Raw genomic sequence first — 23,752 nt, forward strand, 5'->3', positions numbered from 1 at the left:
CTAAATATTTTTTTTATTTCTGTGCGGTAGACGTGTCGCCTTTTCTGCCTCCACGGGACCTAATATTGTGTCCTGGCGTCACAACGCAGTATCCTGAAGGGAAATGAAACCTAAACTGGCTGCAGTAGTATGCCAAATTATTTGCACTGCTCTGAACATCGTCACATTGATTGCATACAAATCAGCACCATTATTATTTTTACTGAAGTGGCTTTTTTTTCCTGGACTTCTTTTTTTTTTCGCCATCTTGGGTATGTCAAGCATGCAAATTTGATTATTCAAGGGACAAGGCACCGACATCGGCACCAGTTGCAGCAGCAGCCCGCGCAAGCACGAGCCACGGGCGTAGAAGAAGTCCGAGTCTCGTTCCTGCCAGCTACGCTCTGCAGGCCTGGGAATCGGCAGCATTACAAGAGGTATGCTTGATGCACCTTTCCCAGCGCTAATTGTTACGGGTTCTATAGCTCCTCGGTGTGGTCACGTGCCGTGTTTCTAGGACCGTACCGTTTAACTTCCTCATTAAAATCTACGAGGGTACCGAATGCGTTTAAACCCGAACCGTCAGCGATGCTACGCTCAATACGACAGTTCTCGCGAGATCCCTGACGCTAAGCAACATTGGCCATTGCTTGCGAAAAAGGCCTGCAGTTGCTAATGGCCGCGTTACGGGCATGGAACAGTTGAAGATTTGAAGTGGCCGCAATGTACACGGCCTCCGTGATTGTTCGGTACAGTGGCTGCAATGGATATAGCCTCCGAGATCGAACGGCACCTTCTCGGAGAGCATTCCACATAAAAAACGGTTACGACATTCATCGATCTGTCCTGTTTCCATAGCTCTTGTAAGAGCTTTCTGAAATCAATCGTAGAGGCCACGCCTTGAGAGAGACGATTACGGCATCAACCCGCGTTCTCTAGCCACTTCCGCGATGCAGCTTTGTGTGATAAGTGATATGTTACCGTGACAAGTGGTATATTTCTTTCAGGGCATTCGCCACCACTCCACGGACCCGTGGTAGGCATGTCGTGAGAATACAGTATTAGCGTACCGACATCGTGTACCTTGCTAAGGCAGAGTATTAATGATGCAGCAAAAAAAAATTCTGGCTTTTGGAGCGCTCCGCACTGTCAACATATTACCAACGCTTACGTCGTGGCGCCATCTGCTAGGCAGAATTTGGAACATTCCCCTGGCCCAGTGCAGTCTCTCTAGGCCTACCAGCGTCAAGACAAAAAACTCATCTCAGTACTAACGCCAAAACATTGCTGATACTTTATGAGATGCTACTAACAGATGTATGATTTTACCATTTATTCTTGCTGCCCACAGGGAGAGCGAGTTTTCGCTTAATGTCTGCAAACTGTTTAACGTTTCTGGTCTACAGTGTTACTGGACAGGCATTCCAGCGCTGTTACTGTCAACGACATATCTTGGCGCTTCGTATAGCCTCAGTGCCCTAAACACGTTGTTGTGTTACAAGTTTGTTCTTGGAAAAAAACTAAAAAGTCAATGTGTTCACGATTACGCCACAGCCGAGAATTTATGCCAGCGGCGACGCGGAATACTTTCGAAGTGAGAAGGTGAAGGTGTTTCAAAAAATATATATATAAAAAAGAAAGAAAAGGAAGAGAGAGGGGGGAACCGAAACCGGAAGAACAAATAGGAGGGTGACGTGCGCAGAAGCAGGCGGGGGCAAGTGTACATGGGAGAATGGGGTCGTACAGTTGATATTGACGTAAAAACCTGAAAGAGTACATTAAATTGAATAGTAGGCAGGAAAAATTTTTTTGAAATGGAAGAGTAGGTGAGGTGAAGAATTAAGGTTAGCTGGTGGCATAATGTGTTTTGTGTCTTGGTTGATGATATGAGCATTTCATATTTAAGTTGCCGCTTTTAAAGATTATAAGTTGCCGCGAGCCAAATTAATTCCTGTCGGGTGTAGGCAATATAACTTGTGTATGAGGTATGATTCCGTATACTTCCTTTCGCGAGGGGAACGGAAATTTGTTTGTAGTATATAGCGCCTTGCTTTGTCAAATATATGACCATGTTCATTAAAGTGCATTGGGTAAATTGTGTTTTGTGTCCGCGCGGTGACCGTTGAGTTTTGTATTAATTTGTTGTCCAGTCTCACCTATACATTGTTTGCTACAAGCGGCGCATTCTAGACAGTATACTACGTTGCTTGATGTGCAGGTGAAAGTTGAAGTTACCTTGTGTGCTTAATTCAACGCTGTACTTTTGAGTAGTAGGCAGGAAAACATTTTTTCCTGGCTACTGCTCAATTTAATGTACTCTTTCAGGTTTTTACGTCTATATCAACTGTACGACCCCCTTCTTCCACGTACACTTGCCCCCGCCCGCTTCTGCGCGCGTTACCCTCCTGTTTGTTATACCGGTTTCGGTCCCCCCTCCCCTTCTCTTTTCCCTTCCTCCTGCTTTTTTTCATCTATTTTTTTTAAACGCCCTCGTCAACACATTCCGAAGTCAATATGCCTTTTTCGGCGCCTCAACCCAGAGTATCGCCATTTATGGATGCCGCCGTAACGACACCTACGATGAGCGACTGGGACAATGCCCTTTGAAAGGCCATGCCGCTGCCTTTCAGTCACGCCATACATTGCACCGCAGACTCCTCATCGCCATCTTAACTATTTCAAAATTACTCGACGTACTGCTGCTATGCTATTCAAGTCACTCTTTCAACTCATGTTATTTTTGTGTGTTCTTTTTTAAATATTTTTTTTGTCTTTTGTGTTACTAGCGCACTGTCCGCCTGACCGGCCCTTCTAATGCCACAAACACATGCCGCCAATGACTCCCCCTGAATGCTTCCTAACCCCTCGGATCCCCAACACGCTCCCAAGCCCCGTCTTTCTTAAAATTTTGTTTTTCTCTTTCTTGTTCTTTCTCTCCCCCCTTTTTCTGTGTTGGTGCCGCCCTGGCTTCCCCCACCCCCCTTTCTTTCTTTTTTCCTTTTTTTTCTCTGCTTTTCTTTCTTTTCTTTTCTCCCCGCGTTCCCACTCTCCCGCACTTGTCCCCTCGTCTTGGGAACGAAGTTCACAGACGTCGGACGACAGCGCTCGTCTCCTCTGGTAGTCTATCTCTTTAATACCAGCCGCCAGCGACAACACCCGCACGTGACGTCACTGCACTGACCCTTTAAAACTAACACGCCGAGGATGACGAGGCCGCCTTTGACGAAGATAGGTCCTCCTATCGAAACGTTGGCCAGCCTTTCTGAGGCACCTTGTACCTGTTTACAAACGTGTTCAACCAAGATGCCGAAGCATACGCACTTTCAAGTAGAGGCCTACGCGCAACGCAGCGCACCCAGCGACACCGAGCTGCTACTTCTGTTTGTGGCGCGCGCAGCCGTAGCGGCGAGTGAGTTGGACGCGTGAGGGCGTGCGCATCGGCGACAAGCTCTGCGACCTTGAGTCGCCTCACGTTTCATCTTGGCTCTTACTATGCAAAGAAGTCCTTCGCATTGAAAAAGCACCGGTGCTGTGTATTAACACCACTGACCCTCTATAAGTATGCGATAGAGTATTACAATGTGAGATTATTGAATAAAAGTAGGCAAGATCGCCTGTTACGCTCACCAGCACTCCCAGACGTGAGCACAAAGTGACGGTTCAGTACCTCGTATAACTTTGGGTGTCGGGCACACCATGAAGCGCTCGCATCAGCTCAAGACATCTAAAGTCTTCTGTTGCATACCTCCGCCGTAGAGTAAGTCCATCTTTACGGCCTTAGTAATACGTGACCGGTGGTGTGATCGAACACCAGTCCTGTCGTCCAGCATGACATCCCAATGCTTTACCTGTTTGGCCCCGATAACATTTATATACTTCTCCGATGACAAAAAGTCGTTCTTTGAAACGTCTGGAGCGTGCGCCAATTGCCAATTTTTCGCATTCGTCCCCCGTCACATCTAGCCGTGGTGTCAGACTGCACTTCCTTCGGAAACAGCATATATTCCTTTTGTCACGGGAACGCGAGATCTCCAAAGTACAAGAGGTCCCGGTCACCCTATGACGATATTGCTATAAAAATCGCATCCATTTCACCTTAGTCTTGGAGAGAGATGACGGAATCATTTTCCTGCTCAGAGGCGCCGCTCAGTTGGTACAGCAATGCCGCAGGGAGCTTCGGGCAATGGCCTGACGCCTGAGTCTAGGTTTACGGCATCTCTTGGCCCGCGACACTTACGATGGGTTAGTGTACTTTTTTTTTCGTTATACTGAACGTCACATGTGGATTCACCTTCGGAAAGCTCGTGTGGTGGCGAAACTTTTTTGTAGACGATCGACAAGAGCTTGCAGACTTCCTGCGATATCCAAAATGATACTGCAAACTTCCCAGGCCGCGATGTCAAAGGAAGTGAGTAAGAAAGACACGGGACATGGCCGTCGTCGGCACAAGAAGACGGCGGACAGCGAGGCCAGGACGCCGTCGGTCGCCACGACGTCCAGAATTGTCGCCTCCGATGAGAGCGAGATGTCCGCGAGTGGCGTGGAAACAGCCACCTCCCGGCTGCCACCTGCCGCTCCCGCCGCCGAGCAGACAGCATCACAGGGAGACATCACCATCGTTCAACTATCCCCTACCGGTAGTTCTACTTCCGTTCAGCCGGGGTCACAAAGCAGCGACAGCGTCGGACACACGCTTCAGGAAGGTGTCGTGCCTGCGGTGCTAGCGTCGGCCGTCCCCGATGCCGCGACAACGGTAAGAAGGCACCCTATCTTAGGAAAAGAAACAGTGGAGAAGGCCTGCCAGGTTTCTAGACTTTGCGTCAAACTGCGTGTCTTGTTTCTGAAGCTCGACGGTCATATGAAGCACTTTTGGCAGCTCTCAATTACCTCTTTCCTGGCCAAGTATGAAGTCCTTATCAGGTATTGCGCTATGTATCATACAAATTCGCAGACAGTGAAATTTACGATGCGCGGTTGTGTTCTTCATAGTAACACGAGGGTGAGCTGACCAACGCTCCGTGATTCTGTCTTGGAGAGCTGTAATAAAGCGGATTCGAAAAAGTAGGTTGCGCTCTACGTGGCTGATCTTATCCCTCGTTACGCAGTGATAGCATTCTACAGTGCATCGCAAGCCTCAGTACAGAATGTCACCTGGCTTCGTCTGTGATAAGATGACAGAATAGACAGACGTCTCCATCGCGCCTGAAACCAGCTCCGTCTGTGTTCGTAGTTACCGCCTCTCCCGCTGGAGGCGCCACAGGATAGGTGGTATAGAAGAAGTAAGCTAGAAGATCACCTACGGGAACCTCGAAATAGCATCGCCATCAAAGAGAAAAAGGAGGTAAACAAGACATGGAGCTCACCATGCAATTGGCTACATCAACATGAAGAGCGACAGAAGCAAGGAGGGAACAATGAGTGAAAAAAAAAACTTGGCGGGCATAACTTACTTGCGCACCGAAAATAATTGGACAGAGAAAAATAAAGGGTTAGAAGAATGTATAAGTGCTGATATTAAGGGTTTCGGGAAGTATGCTGAAATTATCCTATTAGGTGACATGAATGCCCACATACAGAATCTATATGGCTATAACGACAACTGGGAGTCAATGCTATATCCTTGGGAGCAACATAACTTAGTTATAGTGAATACAGGGCCTAAGTGTTAAGGGCAGATCACGTGGGAAGTGGGAAACCGGCAATCGACCATTGATTACTGCCTGATGACAGAAGGAATTTATGATAAGTTGAGAGAAATGGTCATTGACAAGTAAGGGTATAGCAGCATAGGGAGTGAGCATAATCGCATCATTTTGAAAATCGAATATGTAAATGGGAAACCGAGCAAGGAGTGAAAAATGGCCAGTCGAAATTTGGACACTGGACAAATAACAAATATAGTCACAAGAGTCGAGGAAGAGCTTGGCAAATGGCCAAGTAAAGAATAGGAATATAGTGAGCTTCTCAGAGTAATAACCACAGAAATACGCAAAGTGAAACAACAAGTTCATTTGAAAGGAAAAAAGAAACCCGAAAATCTGGTGGAACAGGAAGATGTGAAAAGCGATCGCTGAACGAGACAAGGCATCCCGAGAGCACAGGCAGGCAAAAAAAAGCGCAGTTGTAGCCAGTAAATGGGAAACCTACCGCGAGAAAAAAAAATGTATGGTTTAAATACTGCTGCAAGCAAAGATGCAAGGTGAAAGGGAACGGCGGTTGTCATAAATATGTGAGGGAAAAAAAGGCTGCACCTAGAATATTTTGGAACCAAATAACATTATTACACAGGATGTCAACAGCAACGCCACAACATATCCTAGACGAAGGCGGAAAGAAACTGCAAGAAAAAATGAGCATGAAAGAAAACCAGATGGAAAAGGAGCTTGAGCTGACAAATTTCAACTGGAAGAAAGCTGAAGAGAATTGCTAAGCGCACAGCCACAGGGCTAGATGAGGATCCTGTTAGGCTGATTAAGGAACTAGGACAAAAAAGTAAGGAAGATATGGTGAAATCAGTGGAAAAAACGAATACCAGACAGTTGGCGATAAAGTAGAATAAATTTATTTTGTAAAGGTAAGGGGGACAAAGATGGAATTCACTCGTATAGACCGTTGACCATTACATCTGTAATACACATGTTAGTAATGCAGGCAAACAAATTAAAGCTGCAAACGTGGGCAAACAATAATGGCATTTTGGGATAAATTCGGAATGGTTTTAGATAGGTAGGCGTGTTGATGATAAGTTACTTGTTCTTAGTCAGTGTGTTGAAATATCAAGAGTAGGAAGCAGACCATTATATGTGCCTTCTTAGACATTACAGGAGCGTATGACAACCTATACCTCACCATTTTGTCGGATATTCTGGAAGGGGAAGGCTTAGGCGACGATTGGCTACAGCTTTTGAGTGAGATTTACCGAGAAAATACCGTTTGCGCTGAATGGGAAGGGATGAAGAGCGAGGAAAACGATGATATCAAAATGCGACTGAGGCAGTGATGTCCTGTATCCCCACTGCTGTTTATGATGTACATGGTGAGGATGGAGAGGGCGCTAGAAAGAACTAATATCGTCTTTATTCTCTCATACAAACTGGCGGGTACAGTTGTAGAGCAGCAGCTTCTAGGTTTATTTTATGCGGACGACATTGTGTTGCTAGCTAACAAGCAAAGTGATTTGCAACGTATGGCTTATATTTGTGGACAGGAAGGCAACAATCTAGGTTTGAAATTTAGTGTTAGAAAATCAGGTGTTTGGGATTCAATGAAAACAGTGAACGGACAGTGGCAATACAGGGCCTGGAAATACCTCGGGTAAAAAAATGTAAATACTTTGTTATATGAATAAACGAAGGCAATAGTTATATGGAAACATAGGAAAAAGCAACAAGAGTAAAGGGGAAGAGAAATGCACCCATAATGAAGCACAGATCGCTATGGGGATACAACACGTACGAGGTGCTTCGGGGTATGTGGAAAGGAGTAATGGTTCCAGGACTTACTTTTGGAAATGATCTTGTTTGCTTGAAATCAGGTTTACAATCAGGACTCGATGGCAAACAAAGGTCGGTCGTGCGCCTCACATTTGGCGCTCAAAGGAAAACTACAAATGAAGCTGTGCAGAGTGATATGGCTTTGACAATTTCGAAGTGAGGGTAACTCTCAGTAAAATTTATTATGAAGAACGACTGAGAAATATGGAAGAAAGTAAATTGGATGTTGAGGTATTTGTGCAGGAAAAACATTGATTCCCGGTGGAGGAAAAGAACTAGAAAGATTACCAGCAAGTGTGCGGCCTGTAGAGTGGGCAAGACAGCAACAAAGAACGTCAAGCAGAAAGCCAGAGGCGTCAATAATCTCAGGGGTAGCGGCAATGGAAAAGAAACCTGCCATGAGTAGCTAATTAAGACGAAAAAACTAAATCAGGAAAGAAATAATTTATGATAACTCAAAGGGAAGCTCAGAACTTTTCGAAGCGAGATCGGGATGCCTTAGAACGTGCACCTATAAAACGTGGTATACGAAGGAAGAAGCATGTGCTTGATGCGGTAAACCTGGGGAAACGATGGAGCGTGTATTATTGGAATGTGAAGATACCTGCCCAACCGTCGATTTAAGCGCCATAGGACTGCTTGAAGCCCTTGGATTCCGCAACAGCAAGGGGGAAAGTAAACACGTCCGCAATTGACATTAGTAAGAGGCGAATGGAAGATTGGTGGAAGTAGGGTAACGACAAAAAACGGAGTCGTACAAAAAATTCAAATATGGGGTCGGAAAATTTGGTTATGAATATTTATCGATAGTATTTTTTCTTTTTTTTCTTTTTTAACCTAGGTAGAACATTAGGCAGCATTATTGCAACAGCTGGGTTGCGCACCCATCACCCCGTTCCAAAGGGCACGTTCATATCATCCATCCATTCATCCACCTCTGCGACCTTCAGTGGCCTTGCGTTTCATCTTGGCTCTTATTGTGTAAATTTTAAGAAGCAACAATGCTATACATTAGCACCACTGACTCTCCGTAAGCATGCGATAGCGTGCTTAAAATGGGAACTTGTTGAAGAACAGTATGCAAGATCACCTGTTACGCATACGAGCAGTCGTAGAAGTGAGCACAAATTAACGGTTCTGTACCTCGTATAACTTAGGGTGTCGAGCACTCTGCAAAGCGCTCGCATCCGCTCAACACATCTCCTAGTATACTGTCAGACACCTCAGCAATGGATTAGGTCCATATATAAAGCTTTAGTCATGCGTGGCGGGTGGTGTGATCGAACACCTCTCGTCCAGCATGGCAGCCCAATGCTTTACCTATTAGGCCCCGATCACGGTTATATGCTTCTTTGATGCCAAAAAGTCGCTCTTTGAAACTTCTGGCGCATGCGCCAATAGCAATTTTTCGCATTCTTCCCCCGTGACATCTTGCCGTGCTGTTAGACTGCACTTTCTTTGGAAACGGCGCATACTTTCTTTTTTTTTGGTCACGCGAAGGCGAGATCTCCGAAATGCATGAAGTCCCGGCGCCCCTATAATGCTATCGCTATAGAAAAAACACGTCCATTTCAGCTTAATCTTGGATAGAGAGGACATAATCCTTTTCCTGATCATGGGTGCCGCTCAGTTGGTAGAGGAACGACGCGGGGAGCTTTCCGGAATTGGCTGAAGCCTAAAAGTTACTGTCTGAAACACAGAACGGCCGGGCTCTAGGTTTACTGCATGTTTCGCCTCTCGACACTGAGGATGGATTGGGGTTTGTTTTTTTGCATTATACTAAACGCCACGTGTGAACTTGCCCTTGCAAAGCTCGTGTGGTGGAGAAACATTTTTTTTAGACAGTCGACAAGAGCGTGCAGACCTCCTGCGATATCCAAAATGGTACTGCAAACTTCCCAGGCCGCGACGTCGAAGGAAGTGATTAAGGAAGACACGGGACCTCACCTTCATCGGCACAAGAAGACGGCTGACAGCAAGGCCAGGACGCCGTCGGTCGCCACGATGTCCGGAATTGTCACCTCCGATGTGAGCGAGATGTCCGCGAGTGGGGTGGACACCACCGTCTCCCGGCCATTCCGACAGCCGCCTGCCGTCCCCGCCGCGGAGCAGCCCGCATCACAGGGAGACATCACCACCGTTCAACTATCCCCCACCGGTAGTTCTACTTCGGTTCAGCCGGGGTCACAAAGCAGCGACAGCGTCGGAAAGACGCTTCAGGAAGGTGCCGTGGATGCGGTACCAGCGTCGGCCGTCTCCGATGCCACGACAGAGGTAAGAAGGCGCCCTATCTTAGGAAAGCAAACAGCACAGAAATCATGCAAGGTTTGTCGACATTGCGTCAAAATGCGTGTCTTGTTTCTGAAACTCGACGGCCATACGAAACACTTTTGGTAGCTCTAGATTACCTGCTTCCTGGCCAACTATGAAGTCCTTATCGGGTATCCCGCTATGTATTAGACAAATTCGCTGACAGTGAAATTTACGATGCGTGGTTGTGGCCTTCCTAGTAACAATTCAATTATGGGCTTTTACGTGCCAAAACCACTTTCTCATTATGAGGCACGCCGTAGTGGAGGGCTCCGGAAATTTCGACCACCTGGGGTTCTTTAACGTGCACCTAAATCTAAGTACACGGGTGTTTTCGCATTTCGCCCCCATCGAAATGCGGCCGCCATGGCTGGGATTCGTTCCCGCGACCTTGTGCTCAGCAGCCTAACACCATAGCCACAGAGCAACCACGGCGGGTTTCATAGTAACACGAGGGTGAGCTGACCAACCCTCCATGATTTTGTCTTGGAGAGGTGTAATAAAGCGGATTCGAAAAAGTAGGTTGCGCTCTACGTGGCTGATCTTATCCGTCGTTACGCAGTGATAGCATTCTACAGCGCATCGCAAGCCTCAGTACAGAATGTCACCCGTCTTCGTCTGTTATAAGGTAATAGAATAGACAGACGTCTCAATGGCGCCTGAAACCGGCTCCCTCTGTGTTCGTAGTTACCGCCTCTCGCGCTGGGTGCGCCGCAAGATAGGTGGTATAGAAGTATTAAGGAAGAAGATCCCCTACGGGAACCTCAGAATAGCATCGCCATCAATAACTGAAACAGGAGGAAAACAAGAAAGGGAGCTCGCCATGCAATTGGCTACATCAACATGCAGAGCGGCAGAAGGAAGGAAGGTACAATGAGTGAAAAAAAAACCTGGTGGGCATAACGTATTTGCGGACTGGAAATAATTGGACAGAGAAGAATAAACGGTTAGTGGAATGTATAAGTGCTGATATTAAGGGTTTCGGAAAGTATGCTGAAATTATCCTATTAAGTGACATGAATGCCCACATACAGAATCTAGATGGCTATAACAACAACAACTTTGAGTCAATGCTAGATCCCTGTGAGCAATATAACCTAGTTATCGTGAACACAGGGCCTAAGTGTTAAGGGCAGATCACGTGGGAAGTGGGAAACTGGCAATCGACCATTGATTACTGTCTGATCACAGAAGGAATTCATGATAAGTTGAGAGAAATGGTCTTTGGCGAGGAAGGGTATAGCAGCATTGGGAGTGACCATACGCACATCATTTCGGAAATCGGATATGTAGATGGTAAAGCGAGCAAGGAGTGAAAAATGGCCAGTCGAAATTTGGACGCTGGAGAAATAAGAAATATAGTCACAAAAGTCGAGGAAGAACTTGGCAAATGGCCAGGAGTGGGAATATAGTGAGCTTCTAAGTGTAATAACGGCAGACATACGCAAAGAGAAACAAGTTCGTTGGAAAGAAAATAGAAACCGAAAAGCTAATGGAACAGAGAGATACGAGGAGCGATCGCCGAACAGAAAGCATCCCGAGAGCACAGGCAGACAAAAAGAGCGCAGTTGCCACAGGATGAAATAGCCAGTAAATGAGAAATATAGCGGTAGAAAAAGAATGTATGGTTTAAATACTGGTGCAAGCAAAGATACAAGGTGAAAGTGAACGTTGCTTGTCAGAAATACGCGAGAAAAAGAAGGCTTCACCTAGAATATTTTCGAACCGCATCAAATTATTAGACAGGAAGTAAACAACAATACAGCAAGATATCCTAGACGACGATGGAAAGAAAGTGGAAGGGGAAGCGGCATCAAATTACATCCGAAACATAGCAGCTGAATCTTTCCAAGGCAATGAGGTGGTTGTATTTGCAGAAAAAAAAAGAGCATTTATCGCTGAATCCGTAAAATTCATTGCATGAAACTGAGAATGGCCCGAGTCTAGATTTACAGCATCTATTGCAGCGCGAGACTGTAAATGGATCAGTTTTTAGTTTATTCTTTTTTTTGCGTTATACTGAACGTCACGTATGCATTTACTTTTGCAAAGCTCGTGTGGTGGCAAAATTTTTTTAACAAAGATCGGCAAGAGGGTGCACACCTCCTGCGATATCGAAAATTGTACTGCAAATTTCCCAGACCGCGATGTCTAAGGAAGTGGGTGAGAAATACACGGGACATCGCCGTCGTCGGCACAAGAAGATGACCGACAGCAGGGCCAGGATGCCGTCGGTCGCCACGATGTCCACTATCGTCACCTCCGATGTGAGCGAGATGTCCCCGAGTGGCGTAGAAAGCCCCGTCCCCCGGCCATTCCGGCTGCCACCTGCCACCCCAGACGCGGAGCAGCCCACGTCACACGGAAACGTCAGCACCGTTCAACTGTCCCCTACCGGTACTTCTACTTCGGTTCAGCCGGGATCGCAAAGCAGCAGCAGCGTCGGAAACACGTTTTCGGAAGGTGCCCTGCCTGCGTTGCCAACGTCGCCCATCTCCGATGCCACGACATCGGTAAGAAGGAAATCTTAGGAAAGGAAACAGCGGAGGAGGCCTGCAAGGTTTCTCGAATTTGCGTCAAGCTGCATGGCTTGCCTCTGAAACTCGACAGCCATATGAAACACCTTTGGCGCCTCTTGATTAGCTGCTTTCTGGCCAAGTACAAAGTCCTTATCAGGTACTGCACTATGCATTATACTAATTCGATGAGAGGGAAATTTACGATGAACGGTTGTGTTCTTCATGGTAACAAGAGTGTGAGCTGACCAACCCTCCATATTTTCGTCTTAGAAAGTGTAATAAAGCGGATTTTAAAAAGTGGGTTGCTCTCTATGTGATTGATCTTATCCGGCGTTGAATTCTTTCTGACAGTCCTTGCAGTCCTGTAGCATACCATGACATTTGAAGGTATAGAGAAGCTGGTTCCCGTCCATAAGTCAGGTAGTCGACACTTTCTAACTATCATCCGATATCGCAAACTACCGTCCCATCTAAACTAATGGAAAATATAATATACTCAAATTTGCTCCAATTTCCAAAACAATATTCACTTTTTCACCTCCTGTCAACAAGATTTTAGGACACTTTTCTCTTGCAAAACACAACTCTTGTCCTTCACTAATGATTTGTTTCGGGTCCTTGATTCTGGCCTCACGATAGACGGCATTGTCCAAGATTTTGCTAGGCCTTTTGACCCTGTCTCGCAATTATTACTTTTCTGTAAATTGAGTAAGTTTAACGTCGATCCCAACATCAATTGGATTAAACGTTTCCTTTCGATCGTTCACAATATGTGTTTGACAACGGCTGCGGCTCCAGACTTACCTCTGTCGCCTGCGGTGTACCACAAGGCTCTGTTCTGGGGCCACTGTTGTTTCTTATCTATGTTAACGACCTCCCCACTAAAATTCAATCTGCGATCAAACTGTGGCAGATGACCGTGTTGTTTATAGAACCGTCAATAACTATTCTGAAAATGCAATGCTTCGAAAATGATCTGGATAACGGTTCGTCTTGGTGCTCGCATTGGCTACTGAAGCTCAACGTAATTAAGTGAAAGTGCATACGTACCTCGCATCATTCAAATGATCCTAACCCAGTAGTATACATCCCAAATACTACGTCGCTGATAAGCGTCAATTCATATCAATACCTTGGAGTTCACCTAACAGGCATCCTTTCATGAAATATACACGTAGAATTCGCATCTAACAAAGCTAATCGCATGCTCTGGGACCTTGTGGCGCAGTCTCTCATCTGCAAATTTCCCGGTAAAGTTATCCTCATACAAAGCACTCATACCACCCAAGCTCGAATATACACGTTCGATATGGGACCCTTGGTATGCTCCCCTCGCGAGCATTCTTGAGTCCGTTAAGAACCGCGGCTGGTTTCATTTTGTCCAATTATTCTCGTCATGCCAATGTGTCCTCCATGAAATCAACCCTTGGTTTACGTGAACTCGATCGCCTGTCTCGTCTCGACATTTTACTCAAACATCTTATTGCGCTAATCCTAATCTTAAGGAGCAACTTCTACTTCGTCCTTCTTCTATACTTCGCCACGTGCTTACCATCGGTCCAAAGTTGGAGTGCCGATTTGTCGCTCGAGTGCTTACCTCAACTCCTTCATCCCGCGCACTAGTAGAGAATGGAACCATCTCCCTGCCTGCATCGCCGCTATTGCGTGCCACAACCACGTCAACTCATGTCACTGCTCTCTGTAAAGCCCTGTGGGCTTTGAGAGCAACGACAATAAATAATTAAATAAATATAAACACACAAACAGCTAGTACATGCACTCAGAGACGCATACACAACAAAGTAGAACAGCAGTGCTCCCGTAGCACGCAACGTGTAAGTCATCGTTCCCCCGTCGGTCGGGCATGTTCCACAGCTTCAAGTTCGAACCGTGCAGCATGTCCAACGTGGCCTTGAGAGAGTGTGTATCTTACACTTAGTGATAGCCGGCCGTCACATAAGTCCCGAGGAACGTTACACACAGAGCCCATTGACAAAATTCTGCCCGCAGAATTTCTAACGTAAAGTAGTTCGTGCAGGCGACTCACGTATAGACCTTCTGCCCTACAGGCCCACGCGATGTCACCCGTTGACTGAATATTGGTTTCTTGCTTGCTGCCAGTGCTCGCCATGCTAACACTGTCGCCGACGGCCCGTCCGCAGCCGACGCCACCGAAACAGGATGGCAGCGGAGGACGGTGCACCGAGCTGGAAGGCGGCACCGCGGAGGTGGAGCCCATTTCGAAGTCCCCGTCGAGCGGCATGACATTGGTGCCTTCTGTGGTAGCCGCCACCACCCCGTCGATCGGAGCCGCCGGCCTTGCCGAGCCGGCTTCGGCCAAGGATCGGGACGGAGGCACAGGGCGCACACTCCCGACTGACGCGTCCACTGGCCGCACAGATCAGCTGGATCCGAGCAGAGGAACCACGGGGCAGACGGTGACGAAAGGAGGAAGTACGGGCAGAACGATCCCGCTGCAGAAGCCTGTAGTGGGAGTCGCAGGTTCCTTGCAACAGGTTGACCAACATTCCGTGTTTTCATTTCGGACTACCCTGAACGTTATCAAATAGCCTTACTGAAGGAAGTTACTGCACGACAGAACGTACGAAATGTGTTGTTAGTTCTTAGTGAGAGCAGAATTCCGCACAAGTTGGTAATCCATTACTGAACTAATATTGCGCAACAAAAAAAGGGACACCGACGTAAGAGAAGACACACCAAGCGCTTGGTGTGTCTTCTCTTACGTCCATGTCGCTTTTTTGTTGCGCAATATTACTTGAGTTGTGAGTTCCATCTTGTACAACATTAGGTGCCACAGCAAAATGCAAAGATATTTCTTTAGTACATATTTACTCGGCGAAGACAAGAGGAAGTGTAATACGTTTATTATTTACTTGTTCTATATAGTGTAACTCTGGCTATGGCGCTGTTTTCTGGTCTAAGATAGGTTTTATTGATGCGAAGAGGTGATTGCACTCATTGGATGTGCGTGGTCAGAAATAAATAAATGAATTTTTCATGCAGTGGAATGCAGAGTTTATAAATGTGGACTCTAATCTACGTACGATGTACTGCGGAAAGGAGGGGTGGAGGCTTAGCTGCTTACATAAGTCACGATGATAATGCGACTTATGGAAACTATCATTGCAATTATTTGATAACTTTAATTTTTTTAGAGCTTTCATACAAATCATGGCAGCAAATGTGGTGCCTGAAGAGGGCGAACCACGAAGGTGAATCTTATCATCGACGCGAGAGACATCTTGCAGTGTGTGTATGTCCTATTATTGGCTCTAATCCGTGATATCATTTCAAGTAGCATGTCAGGCATTTCGCTAGGCTAGCATCTGCAACTGTCATTAGAATATTTGTCGCTCTTCCCTTTCTCAATATACAAGCCTGATGTCAAAATAATGAAATCTCGGAATGTCAAAGAATAGGAATGTACACGTTCCGGCGTCTACGAATATATTTGAAAGCAATAATATTTTTTGAACAGTGAAGGAACCTGGAGAGGGTTACAAGTGAATTATGTATAAAATTGATCTTCTGGGTTTCTGGCTTGTTTAGCGGCAGAATGACGCGTTGAGTGCACAGTTGATATTTTCACGGATGTTGAACGAAGACATCAAACCATTACGCAGATTGTAACACGTTTTGGGCACTCTTTGGTTATACTGTTATGTCATTTCAGGCAATAATTGGCAACGTTGATCTTCAAGCCCTTTATTAGGAAAGAAAGGCGATATTTTGAAGTGTCCGTACCAGAATATTTGCCTGGAAGAAATCTACCTATCAATGCAATAATAGCTTTCTCCGCACTGTAGATCGCTCTGGAGTGATTGTCAGAATATTCACTTCCATGCCAACGAAAGCAGATGTTATTGCAATAAGATGTATAACCTAGAAAGTCCTTTTCTTTATCTGCTGCCCGAGAATCTCCATTAGTTGACTACTTAAGACGATGTTGCGGTTAGGGTGGCGTTGAGGGCTTGGAAACCACCAAGCCCATCGATTACGACGTCAAGTTGTAGAAAACGAAGAAAAAAGGGTTCATTTAGCTTAGTTACACGGCACCAGTGCGGAAGCCCACTCCATACAGGAGCAAGTTAACGCCTCAGTTCACATCAGGACCCTCTGTCGCTCTCGAAAGGTCTCTCTCTTTCCCGTCGTCTTCCCTAGGCGAGTCGACGAGTGGTATGTACCGTAAATCTTTTCACTCTTGCGAAGACAATACCAGCGACTCGTATCAGTCACGTTCACAGAGGGCTCTTCACTTGTGACAAGGTGAAAAGTAACACTGGCGCTGTATGTTCTATAAGTGGGCGAAGCGCCGTGCGCGGTCCCCTTGGTGCTTCGGACAGCAGACGACTTCATCGTCTTTCCCGATGGGGAAGTTTTCAAATTTTGTACTAGGCATCACCACAGACTAGGTTTACCTGTGTGAAATGTCTGAACGAAATAGGCACATAAAATATTCGTAATTAAAAAGGCACGTCGAACAAAGCAGGTCATTAAAGGAAAACCCATTTGTCGAGTAGTCGGGCTTCGCCGCCCGGCTGCTCTACGTGACCTGACAGTGCCGGTGTGCAAGGCCGCTTGACAAAACCTTTGGAGTCATCTCACGTGCGAACTGTGGATAACTCTTAAGTACTCGCCCTGTTGTGTATATGCAAATGATTCGCTTCTTTGCTCTATCATCTCACCCTGATCTTTTACTTCTCCCCCCCTCCCCCCCAATTGCTGACTGCCGTTGAAGTGACAGCAAACTGCGCTATTTATTTATTGATAAACAACCAATTATTTTACGGAAACGTTCCATATGCCGTTCCAAATATTTCATACGTTATTTAAAGTAATTTGTGTAAAATCTACATGGATTCCATACAAGCTCAGTGTGATTCCCAAAAATATGTATGAAAATCTTATTAAAATATTGGAGCGCATGCGGAACGTTTCAATGGCTACAGCGTACTGCTACCAATTCAACAGCTGTGTTACTAAAATGTGGATTAATCAACCCACTAGTTTAACAAAGAGAACATTTTGTGCCTCTTACGTGTTGCCTGTGGTACTAAAATCTGGATTAATGAACCCACTAGTTTAGCAAGGAGAACATTTTACGCACCCTACGCGTTGCCCTGTCAGTAGATCATGTCGGCACCATGAACAACCGGCAATGTTCTGCGGTGCGCAGCTCCCCGCCAGCTCCAGCAAGGCCCAGGGGAGCATGCAGCTTCCCACGTCTCCCCCCAACCTGAGGCCTGCACGGACCGCCCTTCCGTTCACTAAACCGGCGATTAACGTGAGTGCACCTGCTTAATTTTTCTCCAACTGTGTCTTTTTTGCTCGTTAGAAGAGAATCATGCACTGGCTCTTTCCGCAAAAACAGCTGTTGGGAGGAAAACTTCATGGCTTGTTCTCATTGGAGAGTTTTATCGGGTTCGTAAAAGTATCAGATAGATTTAGCGTGTCCGGTATTCCGGCAAACGCAGGCGGTTCTGTGTGTTCTCCGGGTAAACACTGAGCCAGGTGGTGGGACCACCGAGGCTGCCAGTTAAACGCAAACGTCACCGGTAAACCCGGCATTCAGTCAAGAGCGAAGCATTTGAAATATCTGCTCAAGCTCAACTGCCACGTCCCCGGATATGTGCTAACGGTGATTGCCGGAGATGTCTGCACGAGCAGCCACTCAATATGTTGCGAAGGCTTTAACAAGAGAGGACACGGAGAACACATTGACGCCATTACCGTGACCTGACGCATTCTTTAGCTGCATAGATTGCCAGTAGCGACGCGGCCTTTGAAATTCAGCTTTTTTTATCATGGCACGAGCATCAAGTGACACTCTTGTTTCTTGCGCTGCACTTCCGGTTCACCTCTTCAGACCACTGGAGAGGAAATTCAAAATAAATCAGGAAAAAGATAGAAAAAAAATATTACAGTACAAAATTCATGAATTTCATTATAGATATGATATCAGAGCGTAAGCTAAGTTACAAGTTGAGTTACTGGAGTGTCTGGAATAACTAGAGGTAATTAGAAATCACTGAGATGACCGGGGACAAAATTCGGAAGAAGTCAGAAAAAATACAAGTAATAAAGTACAAACCTGATTGGTTTCATTATAAGATATCCGAGCTTAAGATTAAAGTTGAATTACTGAATTGTCTGGAATAATTAGAATGAGAAATCATTGATCACCTCACACCAAAGCTCAGAATCGTTCACTCGAGAGACCCGCCATGCGAGCAGACTTTGGCGGAATTCCTGGAAACCCGGAAGTAGAAAGTGGAAGTAGTGACGCCACTAATGAAGTCACACACAAGGTGGCATGATATTTACCCGCTAATTAAGGGACAGCAGTTGCCCAATGATGAATTAAAGAATACCAACGCCGAGGTGCGAGCGCCACTAAGAGACACCTACCATTTTATTTGACGAGAACAGTGTTGCAACACAAACGCATCAAAGGCGTAGTGGTGCATCAAAGGGGTAGTGATGGTTTGTCCGATCTCGTGATCGGACAAACCATCACGAGATGTCGCTACCTGCGTTGCTATTGTCTACGGGGGCAGATTCTTGTCAATCCGTACGGCGGTATGTGCTACGGGCAACCTACAACTGTCTATTGCGAGATGAACGTAGCGCCGATCCCGGACTCACCCACAGGCAAGGAAAACTGAATTAAAAATATCAAACGTGATGAGTAGCGGTTAATTGGTTCGAAATAACGAACGGGCTATTTTGGCTGAGGGCGAACTTTTCGTAATTGAAAAGGGCAGCTGGTGAAGCCAGGGTAACAAGCAGGACGAGGTGTAATATTGGTGATGAAAATCAGCGCAACAAAAAGACGACGAGCACAGAGAGGGAAGAAAGGGCCAGCGCTTTTATAAGTGGAAGAAAAAAATCAAGAGCCCCAAAATTTCTGAAATATATTACCGAAGTCTAGTAAAGTTATCTAAGAATACCAGCGTCACATGATGCTTAGAAGCATCCTGCCGTGCCGTTATCCCCGTCAACCTTTTAACAAAATATGCACTCAGAAAAAATGAAAAAGCAGGTGTCAGACAATCCAGGGCAAACAGCCTTCGCTACCAATTTCTTTGCAAACATGACTACACGGCGCGAATACGCGCTGTAGTCAAGTTTGCAATGGAATACCAACTCTAGCCCATGCCCAAACCCTGCTTAGCTGCCAACAGCGGACATTGTTCCATGTTCGTTGCAGCCAAGAACCGAGTTGCCGTCAGCGTCGGAGCCTGGCGCTGCCAAGTCCTACCGCTGGGCACTCGTGTTGGTCACCTTAGGAGTTGTCGCCCTCTTCAGCTTCCTCATCTTTCTTGCCAGCTCCCACCGACGGACCGATGTCCGTGCGCGGCTCTGCAACACGGAAGACTGCCGCGCACACGCCAAGCTGCTCACTGGGCATCTCGACTGGACGCTGGATCCCTGCGAGGATTTTCAAGCGTTCGTTTGCTCGGCGGCGACCTCCTCCTCCGACCGAAGCGAGTTCTTCAATACGGTGTTTGACGGACTCCGGCTCTCCTGGTTCCAAAGGCTTCGCGGCATCCTTCACGGCGGGTCGCGCAAGCTTCCCATCGGAAAGAAGGCGCTCACCATGTACGAGATGTGCCTGGATCAGTACCCGTCGGACAAGCCCGATCTGCCGCGTTTTCTCGAATTTCTTAGGGACTTGGGAATGAATTGGCCCGAATCGCCACGCGAATTCGAACCACCGCTTGAATTCGTAATCAAGCTCGGCTATTTGTGGCATTCCCCGTTTTGGGTGTCGGTGAGAGTGTTTGAGATACCGGACCATTCTTTGTCGACTGCAAGGCTGCGGGTCCAGATTCGGCCGAGCGCACTCGTTCCCACGCTGCTCCACCACCATGTGATCGTTGAATCCGTGTACACTACGTACTGGAAGCAGTTTCTCGTTCACATGTATCCGGAAGAATCAACGAGACCCGCCATGAACAAAGCAGCTGTTTACGAGGTTCGCAACATGGAGAAGTACATACTCGAAACCTTTAAGTCGTTGGGCGATGTCGTAATGCCGCGGCAGGCGGTGTTCTCATTTGGCAACATTCCGGCTCACGTTCCCAACGCCTCGGCTCTTGAATGGCTTCGAAGCTTCCAGAAATCCATCCCTCTGAGACGACAGCTCACCTTCGACGACGAAATCGCCGTCAGCGATGTCCGCCTCCTCCCGAGAGTCAGCGAGCTGCTCAACAAGTACGACGTTGCGCAGCTGAACATGCACCTGACGTGGCTACTCGTGCAGTACTACTCTGCTGTGGCCGGTTACCCCATGCTCATCGATTACTACGGGAGCCAGGACAAAGCCGCGTCGCATTTGCCCGCGTACTGCGGCCACCAGCTAGAGGCATCTTTCAAGGTTCTTGTTGCAGCGCTCGACTTCGTCTTCGAGTTCACGGCGAAGGACATCAAAACCGTTAACGAAGGCTTCGACAACGTGGTTTCGGCGGCCGTCGAAAGGGTCAACGCTTCGGACTGGATGGACGATGAGAGCAAGGCGCGATTAAGCGAGAAGATCTTCGCTGTGAAGAAGTCATTGTGGCCGCCCGAGGCTATCGTGAACGCCGACTTGCTGGAGAAGCTGTACGGTGAGTTCCCCGAAGATACTAGAAGTTTCGCGGCCCTATGGATGGGCACGAGAGTGGCTGCGAGCAAGGCTAACATGACTGGCGCATACATGGAGACGATGAGGCTGCCTTGGAATAGCCTTCCTGGCTACGCTTGCTACGATTACGTCTCGAACGTTGTAGAGCTTGCCACCGCCACCATCGCAGCACCGCTGTATTATCCGAACGGTGCGAAGTCTATGTTGTACGGTGGTCTCCTGTTCCTCGTGGCGATTAACATGGTTCGTGCATTCGACAGCGAAGGCCTGAGGTGGGCACCCAACGGAACCGAAGTCCACAGCATCCTGTCCAATGCGACGCTGATCGAATACCGCGACAGGGAGCGATGCCTGGACGGTGCCGTAGAGCGCAGCCTCTTCCCCGAAGCGCCGGCTGCTGCGATCGCCTACGCAGCCATGAAGCAATCCCACGTTCGAGAGGGCAGCGAACCCCTGGCGCTGCGCGATGACCTCTCAGAAGACAAGGTCTTCTTCATGACATTGTGTTATATTTCATGCGACATCTCTGGTCGCCAGCACTCCCGTGATTTCGACTGTAACAAAGTAGCGAGGAATTCCATTGCTTTCGCTAAAGCTTTTCAATGCCCTGTAGGATCCAAGATGAATGCCGAAAGGAAATGCGAATTCTTCTTTGGATGAAGACGTAAACCAGCTCAGACGATACGAGTGGCTACATATTTTGGCGACGAAAATTACATTGCGGATATTATTGTGTGAAGCTTTAGTTAGCATTGTTCTTAGCCTTCTGCAACTGTCTTTTAATACTTCGATCTTTCCTTGTTAGTTCCAACACACGCTTGTGTCACGAACATGGAGAAACTCAATGATGCAATTGTAAAAGCAACGTGGCGCGCAGATGATTCGATAAGTTCTAATATGGCTGATTCTTTTAATGTTTGTTCAACAAGCATGTTGCCATGTAGTGCCTTGTATACGTACTTTGCTATGGCGCAGTAGCATGAGCCAGATATGAACTTTAAGAAATCAGCCGCGCAACCGCAGAGACTTTGCCGAACGGCTTGAGCATCAGTGTGTCGTTCGCCACCCTATAACGTAACCTGAAATCATCACGTCTGCCTATAAACAACAATTTGACATTTTGCTTTGGCTGTCCTGAAAGGGACAGATATAGTAGTGAATATAGTTTCAATATCGAACCTTTGCGTCTTGTGAAACGTGGTGCATATCTCGCAGTTTCACCACCGCTCGATTTACCCCAATGCTCATGTTCCCCGCACACCAGCTTTTAGGCCGAAGCTGATGCATTATGTTCCATTTCTACCTATTATGGCCGGCTCGCTGCAATTGCAACTGAAAGAAGTCGCTAGATGCTTAGAAGACCTGTGGCATGGATCGGTGCATAATTTGTACAGAGTAGTTTACGTACTGTTTTTTTTTTGTCTATCTGAAGTGAAATCTATTGTTCACAGTTTACCGCACTATAGTCGGATACAACTTTAGAAAAAAGGGGGCGTTTACTCCTCCGAGGCGGATGCAGACGAGCATCCACCAATGGGCGCGCACTCTGGACCGACGTCATGCGCCGGACGGCCGGTGACTTCGCCGCTTCGGTCACCTGGGCGGGGCCTCCCCTTTTTTCTAAAGTTGTATCCGACTATAGTAGTCGCCGACTCTTTCTTCACCCTTGTGTATTTAACGTTTCGATTGTTTGTTCTTCAAATGATGAGGTCACTGCGCAAATGGCTGAAATTGTTTGCGTATTGTTTGGCGAGACAGCGCTGAATGCAACTGTTCTCTTTTTGCATATTGATCTGGTTTCGGACTACAAGTACTTAAGAACCTGCATGATAGGGCGGACTTCGCCGTGGCGCTATTGGGAAGCAGCGCACGCAGTGAACGGAGGGGGTTACTGACCCACCCTCGGCAAGCTGTGGTTGAACGTGGCTATAATAAAACAAAGGTACTTTGGGGCTGCAGTAAATGTCATTCTGTGCTTAAATTCGGATATCTTGTTGGGTGTCACATTTCACCAAAGGCCTGTGAGTGGATTTGCTTTGACAGCCCACGGCAAAACTACGAACCAAGGCATTGCAGGGTGACGTATGGGTTGGGCGTATTACGAATATGGAGGAGCGCGAACAAAAATTTGTTTTAAGGATTGACTCGATACCAAAGGCTAAGTACAAGTCCACAACATGAAGTCGTCAAAAGTTAGAAATCTCAAGGGTAAATTTGGACACTATTGATGCAAGAAAAAAGGTTTTGAGGTTTACAAATTAAGCAAGCAAGAAATCTGAAAAAATAAATTTGTAGCTCTAACTAAACTCCTAGCTGGCTAACTGAGAAGGCTTTGAGTAAAGGAGATATTCATAGAAGTCATATATGTGCTCCCCTTCGGAAACTAACTGTTCAAAGTATCAAGCGCCATCTATCTACTTGCAGCAAACCCCCATCTGCCATCTTTTCTAGGGCATGATAAACTGAAACTGCTCACCCGACGGCATAGCTGCTGCTTTCCCCCGTGTTAAGCGGTAGCCTACAACTGCTATTCGCTGCCATATGCAAATCAAGGAGGAGAGAAACGTATATTGCCATAGAAAAGCTGAGAGGTCGATGTGAATCTCAGTTCTGACTTGCTACGTAACATTGGGAAAGGGAAATAGGAGTGAAAAAATTCGCGCAGTAACTCCTGTGATAGTTGTCTCAGTATGCGTAAGCTTTGTGCCACTTGCTCATCTCCACGCAGCCCAGTTTCATTATCAATCTTATCAAACTTTTTTCGACCAGCATAAACCGTTAAAAACCCTCATCGGTCGTTAATT

General features: G+C 46.8%; 1 protein-coding gene across 1 annotated transcript; it reads left to right on the plus strand.

The window, feature by feature from the left end:
* The first annotated feature begins 333 nt into the window (after positions 1 to 333).
* On the plus strand, positions 334 to 22,071 carry LOC139048032 (endothelin-converting enzyme 1-like). Its single transcript, XM_070522384.1, has 7 exons — positions 334 to 416; positions 4,370 to 4,732; positions 9,375 to 9,746; positions 11,924 to 12,295; positions 14,464 to 14,817; positions 17,499 to 17,606; positions 19,533 to 22,071. The coding sequence occupies exons 2-7, from the start codon at positions 4,376 to 4,378 to the stop codon at positions 21,606 to 21,608; spliced, it is 3,639 nt and encodes a 1,212-aa protein (XP_070378485.1). The 5' UTR covers positions 334 to 416; positions 4,370 to 4,375; the 3' UTR covers positions 21,609 to 22,071.
* Positions 22,072 to 23,752: the final 1,681 nt, after the last annotated feature.

This window comes from Dermacentor albipictus, chromosome 7 (assembly GCF_038994185.2).
Source record: "Dermacentor albipictus isolate Rhodes 1998 colony chromosome 7, USDA_Dalb.pri_finalv2, whole genome shotgun sequence".
Classification (NCBI taxonomy): domain Eukaryota; kingdom Metazoa; phylum Arthropoda; class Arachnida; order Ixodida; family Ixodidae; genus Dermacentor; species Dermacentor albipictus.

Coding starts and splice junctions, on each gene's coding strand:
- LOC139048032 (XM_070522384.1), top strand. CDS start 4,376: ATGTCAAAGGAAGTGAGTAAGAAAGACACGGGACATGGCCGTCGTCGG. Junction 4,733..9,374: donor TCCCCGATGCCGCGACAACG/GTAAGAAGGCAC, acceptor CAAACTTCCCAG/GCCGCGACGTCGAAGGAAGT. Junction 14,818..17,498: donor TCGCAGGTTCCTTGCAACAG/GTTGACCAACAT, acceptor TGCGGTGCGCAG/CTCCCCGCCAGCTCCAGCAA.